This window comes from Strigops habroptila, chromosome 6 (assembly GCF_004027225.2).
Source record: "Strigops habroptila isolate Jane chromosome 6, bStrHab1.2.pri, whole genome shotgun sequence".
Classification (NCBI taxonomy): Eukaryota; Metazoa; Chordata; class Aves; order Psittaciformes; family Psittacidae; genus Strigops; species Strigops habroptila.
Genome location: NC_044282.2, coordinates 13,005,093 through 13,013,565, shown reverse-complemented (window position 1 = coordinate 13,013,565; position 8,473 = coordinate 13,005,093). Strand labels below are relative to the sequence as shown.

Genomic DNA, 8,473 nt, shown 5'->3' with positions numbered 1-8,473 from the left:
TTGTATTTGCACCTCACATTCAAGAGTTTGGGTTAGAAAGCAGAGATAGCTGTCCAGGTTGCAGGTCACTGGGGCTGACAGAGGGAGCATACATATATTCCAGATTTCCTGCTTGTCCAGAAAGGAGACTTTACAGAAGAACTTGTGGAACTAAGCACCCAGGATAACATCAGTCAAGGCTTTTTCTTTTCATCTTTTTTTTTTTACCCCTTAAAGTTGTGAAACATTAAAATGGTTGAAAAACATACCAAAAGCATAATGCAAAGCATCCGCTGTCACAACTCCCACAGTCACTCTGTGAAATCTTTCAGTGACACTACTCTGAAATTCAGATGTAGCTACGATGGAAAGTAAAAACCGCATATGCCCGTGCAGGTGAAATTGCATATACCCGAGAGAGGTGGACAGATGACTTTTGATACTGATTGTGCAGTCCTGTCATGGTCATCCGGCAGGTCTTCTCAGGTGATCTTTTATAGCAACTAGTGTAAAAAAAAAAAAACAAAACAAAACCAAAACCCCAGACCAAGACCAAAACCAACAAAATCACGATCTGCTTAATATCCAGATTCAGAGGAGCGGGGAAGACACTACGCGTGGAGTCCCTTGGGAAGCGGAGGAGGATCACGAAGCAGAAGCTGTCCGGATGTCCGTGCCCCACGGTCGCCCTCCACCACGCCACAAGGTGAGCCCGCTGCAGTTCCCCCCGTCCCCTCCCTCCGCTGGTGCCCTCTGTCGCACACCGCTCCCCAAGCACGTCCGGGAGCCAGGGAGGGGGGGGGACGGCGGGCGAGGGACCTCCGGGAGCGGCCGCCGCAGCGCCCCCGGCCCCGCCGACCCCGGCCCGGCCCCGCAGCGCCGGGTCCGGCGGCTGCAGGTGCCGTCCGGGTGGGCAGGGCCGCGCCGCGCTCCCGGCCCCGCCGCAGAGCCCCCGCCGGCCCCCGACCGTCGCCAGGGAAACCACCCGGCGGCGCGGCCCCGCTGAGGGAGCCCCGGGCGCGGCGGCAGCGGCGGCGGCGCCCCCGGCACCCCCACCCCGCCCTGGGCGTTCACCCCGGCGAGGCCAGCGGCCGTCCCCCGCCCCGGCCCGCGGGTGCGGGTGTTGCCTGCGCGGGGTGCGGGGCGGGAGGTGGAAGGGAGGGTAGCCTCGCGGGGGAGCGCGAGGCCGCTGCGCCAGGCTCGGCGGGGCGGGCGGCGGCGATCGAGACAAAGGGAGCGGCGGCACTCGGCGGCGGGGGAGCTGTGCGTGAAATGCGACGCGGGGAGGGAGAGGCTCCGTCCCCCACAGAAACCAACCCCAACCAAATGCCCCTTTTGCCCCTAAGAAACGAAATATTCCCTTGACCGATGGAAAATAAGCGGCTGCTCTCGCCGGGGTTACCGAAAGGCGGCGGCGGCCGCACAAAGATCCCCGGCCCCACCAGCCCCGGGTAATCCTCGGGCCGAGCCGCCCCCTCTGCAGCCTTTCCTCGCCGGAGTAATTTTAACATCCTTGTTTATAAACAAGAGGCGTTTGGAAGAGATTACCCGAGTTTGGGAAACAATCGTTTCTGACGCTCATTTCTGCTCCTTAAAAGGGGTTGGGGAGGGGAGGGAAGGTGGGGGGGGGCTGTGGGCCAGCCTTGCCCGCACAGGCCGGGGGGGGGGGGGGCCGGCTCCCGCATACACCGCCCCCTCCCCCGAGAAGGAAACGGGTCGGGTGCTGCTACAGCACCCACTCCATCGCTGCTGAAAGCTGGAGATCTCCGTTAATTCGGCTTCGGGTTACATCTCATTCGAGGGTTTAAATTCAACGTAGATACACACCCGGGGTATTTGGGGTTTGGGAAAGCGTGAACGTTCCCCCGACAACGTCGCTTCGCCCCGATAACGCGGCTTCGCCCACCGCCTGAGCGCATGGAAACGCAACGGTGAAATGGGTCACCGCCTCAGAAAACACTTTCAAAACACAAATCAGGAATAATCAGACGGCAGAATTTAATTAGAGCCGTAGGCTAATCACAAAATATTTTATTCCAAGCCGATATCGCTGTGGGGGAGGGGTCCGCTCCTGCCTCGGCAGCGGCTCCCGCCGTCGCTGCTGCTGCTGTCGCGTTTGCAACATCTGGCCTACAGACCTACTAATTCCGACTCGTGATCTCGTTTGGCGAAACCCGATCTACGTGGTTCAAATACCTTCTAAATTGGGGGCGATTTAACAATCGCGACCAATTAAACCCAGGGAAGAAAAGAAAAGGGAAAAAAAAGGGAGGGAAAGAAAAAGGGAAAAAAGGCAGCAGCAGCAGCAGATCCCCTCCTTCCTTCCTTCCCTCTCCCCCCGCCCGGGATCGCACACACTATCTGTTGCTCTCTCACGGCGGCAGCGGGTGGGGGCAGGCGGCGGGGCCGGGCCGGACTCACACTCGCTCACACTCACTCACACTCACACTCACGGCCCGGGCACCATTGTCCCGCCCGCCCGCGCCGCTTTATCGGGTGTTTTGTCCGCTCCCCAGCGTAGCGTGGCGCGGATCTCTGCGCGCCCGCCCGCGCCGCGCCGGAGCGGCGCACACATTCATTATCGGCCGGGGGCTGATTTCAAACCGCTGCCATCGCGGCTCCATTGTTCGCCGGGCGGCCAGGCCCCGCCCCCCTTTGTGTGGCGCGGCGGCGATTGGCCGGCGCCGGGCGGAGGGCTGCCGTCACCGCTCGGGAAGCCCATTCATCTGTGCACTTGGGCGTTGGACTCCGCATCTTATTAGCAACCAGGGAGATTTCTCCATTTTCTCCTTGTCTACAGTACGGCTACAAATCTGGGATTTTTTATTACTTCTTTTTACTAAACTTGGGCTCCTTTTTTTTTTTTTTTTTGCTCGACTTTTTCCTCCCTTTTTTTCCCCTCCCTCCTGTGCTGCTGCTTTTTGATCTCTTCAACTTTAAATTTTTTAAAAGGAGTGCATTATAATCGGTTCTGTTCTCTCTTCTCCTTTTTTTTCCCCTCTGGTGTGTGTGTGTGTTGCTACTGCTGCTGGTCGCCCAGTATTTATACCAACCCAACGCTCTTTGTTTCCCCTCCTTTTGGATCTGTTGAGTTTCTTTGTTGAATAAGACAGCATGGGTGCCCAGTTCTCCAAGACCGCTGCAAAGGGCGAAGCCTCCGCCGAGAAACCGGGGGAAGCAGTGGCTGCATCTCCATCCAAGGCGAATGGACAGGTAAAAACCAACAAAAAATATTAAAAAAATATTAAACCTACTCCTTTTTTTAAGCCAACTTCGACGGACTCTCTTTCGCATCCTGTTTAATTCTTCTTCCTTTGATGCCCCAGTGGCACATTCAATGGAGAATACGGTCGATCCTTTTATCTTTGCAACTCGAGGCAAAGGAATAATTTCTTGATTATTTTCTTTTTTTTCTTTTTTTAACGGGCTCGGCTTTGAATGATTCGTTCCTTTATCTTTCCTCCAGGGGGAGGGGGAGGAGGGGGCACATCTTTTTTTTTTCCTTTATTTTTCCCTTTTTTTTTTTTTTTTTTTTTTGTTTAATCCCTCGTGTATCGTGGTGAAGCGTCCCAATGGCTCGTAAACGGAAGGATCTTACACCGCTCGGCTTTTCTGCCCGCTTAACCTCCTCCCGAAGACCCTCGGTGACTAGCCGAAACGCCTCCCGCGGTAGCCGGATACCCGTGTGGCGGCTCGGGCCGGAGCCGCCGGACTAGGGGGCTCGGCGGGAGCGCGGCGGCGGGCAGCCCCCTCGGGCGGGAGCGTGGGGCAGGGGCTGCGCCTCCCGCCCCGTCCGCGGCAGCTCCGCCGGGGGGTCAAGCAGCCGCGGGGCACAGCTCTCAGTCACCAGCCCCCACCCCCAAGCGTGAGCCGGCTGCCGAGCCGGCCGTGCCCCGCGCAGCGGCGGCGTTGCGGGCGGGCACCCCCCGCTGCCCCCGCAGCTGCCGCCCGCGGCAGCCCGCCGCGCTCCGGGCGCCTGGGAGATGCAAATGCGACGCAGGGGGAGATCGGGGGGGGGGGGGGGGAAGGCGGGGGCCCTTCGCCGCAGCGCCCGGGCGGAGAGGGGCAGCGGCGGCGGGCGGGGGGCCGGGGCCGGGCGAGCTTTGTTAGCCTTGCCTTGCCTTCCCCGCCCCGCGCCGCCGCCGCTGCTGGACGGGGCGCGCCGGGGGCGGGGGTGCTGGCGCCGCTGCAGCTGCGTGGAGCCGCGGCGCCCTCTGCTGGCTGCCGCCCGTCGCGCCCGCCGCTGGGGGCGCCCGCCGAGGCCCGGCCCGGCGAGGGTGGGCCAAGGGACCGGGAGTTTAAATCTTGGGAGCAGAAAGTGGGCGAGGGAAGGCCGCTGGGCGAGGGGGGCGGCGGCGCCCCATGTTTCTCCCAACCTCCCGGCACCGCCGGTAACGCTCGTCGCTGTCTTGCAGGAGAACGGCCACGTGAAAGTGAACGGCGACGCCTCCCCCGCGGCGGCGGAGGCGGGTAAGGAGGAGGTGCAGGCCAACGGCAGCGCGCCCGCCGAGGAGACGGGCAAGGAGGAGGCGGCCTCGTCGGAGCCCGCCTCCGAGAAGGAGGCGGCCGAGGCGGAGAGCACCGAGCCGGCCTCCCCGGCGGAGGGCGAGTCCTCCCCCAAGACTGAGGAGGGTGCGACCCCCTCGTCCAGCAGCGAGACCCCGAAAAAAAAAAAGAAGCGCTTTTCCTTCAAGAAGTCCTTTAAGCTGAGCGGCTTCTCCTTCAAGAAGAACAAGAAGGAGGCCGGCGAGGGCGCCGAGAGCGAGGGCGGCGCGGCCGCCGCGGCGGAGGGCGGGAAAGAGGAGGCGGCAGCCCCCGAGGCGGCGGGTAGCGAGGAGGGCAAGGCCGCCGCCGAGGAGGCCTGCGCGGCCGCCGCCGGCAGCAGCGCCGAGGCGGCGAAGGAGGAGGTGGGGGACTCGCAGGAGGCCAAATCGGACGAGGCCGCCCCCGAGAAGGCGGCGGGAGAAGAGGCCCCGGCGGCGGCGGCGGAGGAGCCGCAGCAGGCGGCGGAGGGGAAGGCGAAGGCGGCGGAGGAGGCGGTGGGCGCCGGTGCCGCCACGAGTGAGGCGGACAGCGGCGATCAGGAGGCGGCCCCCGCGGAGGAGCCGGCGGCGGCGCGGCAGGAGCCGCCTTCCGAGAGCAGTCCGGAGGGGCCCGCCGCCGAGCCGGCGGAGTAAGCGCCGCCGCCGCCCCTCGCCGATGGACTTTTCTTCCCCCCTGTTTGTTTGTTGGAGTGGTGCCAGGTACTGGTCTCGGAGAACTTGTCTACAACCAGGGATTGATTTAAAAGATGTTTCGTTTCTTTTTTTTCTCTCCCCCCGCAGCTCCCATCTCAAATCGTTGTGTGTTGCCGCCATTCCAACCAGCGGAGGGGGGCCCCCCTCCGCTCTCCTCTCCTCCCACCCTCTAATTTTTTTCTTTTTTTTTTTTTTTCATCAGTATTAATGTTTTGTTTTGGTTGTTTCGGGTTTTTTTTTTTTCTTTTTTTCATTTTTTTTTTTTTTTTAATTTCATACTTTGCAAGTCTTCATATTATAAAACTTTTCCCGATCGGTCTATGGACATGCCCATATATGAAGGAGATGGGTGGGTCAATAAGGGATATCAAATGAAGTGACAGGGGCCGCAGTGGGGAACCCGGGGTGCGCAGCCCTTGCTGGGAGCGCGCCCCGCCAGAAATGATGTAAGGGGTTAGTCTTTTTTTTAAAAGAAAGTTATTACGATGTATTTTGTGAGGCAGATGTTCTATAAGGTTTACAACACTACAAGTCTTGATTAAGAAGGAAAGGAAAAAGGAAAAAAAAAAAAATAAAAATCAATACCCAGATAAAGAGATCATAGTCTTAGGAATTCATTTAAACCATAGGAACTTTTCACTTATCTCATGTTAGCTGTATCAGTCAGTGATTAAGTAGAAATACAAGTTGTATAGGCTTTATTGTTTATTGCTGGTTTATGACCTTAATAAAGTGTAATTATGTATTACCAGCAGGGTGTTTTTAACTGTGACTATTGTATAAAAAAAAAAAAAAAAAACAAAAACAAAAACAAATCTTGATATCCAGAAGCACATGAAGTTTGCAACTCTTTCCACCCTGCCCATTTTTGTAAAACTGCAGTCATCTTGGACCTTTTAAACACAAATTTTAAACTCAACCAAGCTGTGATAAGTGGAATGGTTACTGTTTATACTGTGGTATGTTTTTGATTACAGCAGACAATGCTTTCTTTTCCAGTTGTCTTTGAAAATAAAGGAAAACTCTTCAGATGCAATGTTTTTTTTTTTTTTTGTGTAGCATCTTGTCTATCATGTTTTTGTAAATACTGGAGAAGCTTTGACCAATTTGACTTAGAGATGGAATGTAACTTTGCTTACAAAAATTGCTATTAAACTCCTGCTTAAGGTGTTCTAATTTTCTGTGAGCACACTAAAAGCGAAAAATAAATGTGAATAAAATGTATAATTTGGTTGTCTTTCTTTTATGGACACTCTGGTAGCTTAAAGGGACTAGCCAGTATTGCCTAAATTTGTATAGGGAAATTCATGTGTGCTGTTAGCACTAGCTTAGAGAACTACCTTCCTAGATCCTGGACTCTGTAATACTGTGCATCTTTTAGGGAAATTGGGCAATGCACCAGGTAATTTATAGGCTTTTCTGGCTTTAAAGAGAAGACTGGAAGGCAGTTTGAGGATGTACAGTGTACAATTCTCCTGTCCAGGCTCCATCTTGCTTTTATGACCAGAGGTATCCAGTGTATGAGAGTCTTGCTTCTTGAGGAAAATAAGATTTCATTTGAATTGCTTAAGGTGGGGCACCAGGATTTTTACGGCGAGTTGCTTAAAAATTAAGCTCTTGAACAGATGTCCCACTTACATCTTGGTATGCTGGTCCTACTTTGGGACCTAGGTGACTAGCTTGAAAACCTTAGCCTGGAGGGAGAAAAGGAGAATTAACACTGCCATTCTGCTCAAAGTAATTAAAAGCAATATTCTCTTTTCTTCCCTCAAGTGCTACTCCCAAGTACAGGTGAGTTACGAAACAGATTTCAAAATTTGTCTATAAAAATAATCACTTGGTGCTTGCCTTTAATTGTTAGGCTTTTTGGCCAATTTCCAGCATATTGCTCAGGGCATAATATGCCTTAATAAAACAGTGGGCTCATGCAAGAAAAGCAGCAGTGGTATTTGGAGGGTGGAAATTGATTCAAGGAAGTGTTGCTTCTAAGTTTATAGGAGAAAGTTTAGTGTTACACTTATTTGCTTCCACCTAAATTTTCAGCAGAAGCTCTTTGGAAGCAATTATAATTCATTTTATGAGAAAATGGCACGTTAGCACCTTGTTCCCTAAAGAACAAAGCCTAAACTGAATGAAGTATAGTAGATTTCCTGCTGAATGCGTGCTTTTTTTTTTTTTTTTTTTGTTTTGATTTGGGTTTTTTTCTTCTTTTTTAATTCAGCTGTCTACCATTTTAACTTTGGCTTGTATGTACTCTAGTTGCCCTGGTATTTCTCTATAGCTTTAGAAATGTATTGAAACTATGCTATAATTGCTGAGGGACAAAAATAAATGGATGTAAAACAAGATCCTCCACACCAGTGTCATTCTTGGAGTACATGTGTTTGAAGTCTAGTGAATAACTGCTTTGCTAAGGGGTTTTTATAACATGGCTGTAAAAACCTGTTCTGAGACGCATGATGTCTTGGCCATAGAGTCAATGTCTCTTTTTAATAAATATATATATATTTAAATCCAAGGATTCTTAAAGAGAAGTCTGAATTTCTTCTTTTTTTTTTTTTCTCTTTGTCAAACCGTATGTGTGCATATGAAGAAACTAATCACTAGTGAAGTTATTTTTCAGATTTTCCCCAATGTGCTCTCCTCAAACTTTCATGTTCTTCCCCTCACTCAGCTGGGGGTGTTTTCTGAAGCACTTCCAATTCCTGGGGGTGCAGAATCACTCCTGCCCCAGCGGCCAAGCTCCTGGCCTGGGGCTTCATCATTCCATAGCTTGTCTTGACTTGGAATCTCCTTCCGAGTCTTGATGCTAGCAGGGTTTCAAGAGTACATCTAGAGAAGACCAGTTTTGTGGTCTACTCTTCTTGTCCCAGCATTTGGGTGAGATTTGGCTATAACAGTTTTCCACCACGGTTTAAGAAGGTGGTAATTGGAAGGGGCTTGGAATAGTGGAAATGGAGAAGTTTTGAACTGCTTCCTCCTGCCAAGGAGTTGTGCAAGAGCATCTCTCCTTCCTTGGTCCCAGAGGGACTGAGTGGTCACTCTGATGCAGTTTTAGAATATCCTTATTTATGCACAAGGAAAACGAAGGGACTGGGTGTTGGTGACTGGTGAGATGGTTAGTCTTACTGAGAAAGATTTATATCTTTTTTATTTTTGCATTGGTTGCCTTGGTGAAAATGCTAATCATAATAAGTATTGTAATTTCAATTATCTCTCTCAGAATTGGAATGCATGTGACTAAAATGTGTGATTTC

The 8,473-nt window shown here is 52.9% G+C and overlaps 1 protein-coding gene across 1 annotated transcript; it reads left to right on the top strand.

Annotated features, from left to right (window-relative positions):
* Nucleotides 1-285: 285 nt before the first annotated feature.
* MARCKS (myristoylated alanine rich protein kinase C substrate) lies at nt 286-7,730 on the top strand. Its single transcript, XM_030491161.1, has 4 exons — nt 286-465; nt 569-685; nt 3,020-3,192; nt 4,395-7,730. The coding sequence occupies exons 3-4, from the start codon at nt 3,094-3,096 to the stop codon at nt 5,154-5,156; spliced, it is 861 nt and encodes a 286-aa protein (XP_030347021.1). The 5' UTR covers nt 286-465; nt 569-685; nt 3,020-3,093; the 3' UTR covers nt 5,157-7,730.
* The last annotated feature ends 743 nt before the right edge of the window (nt 7,731-8,473 follow it).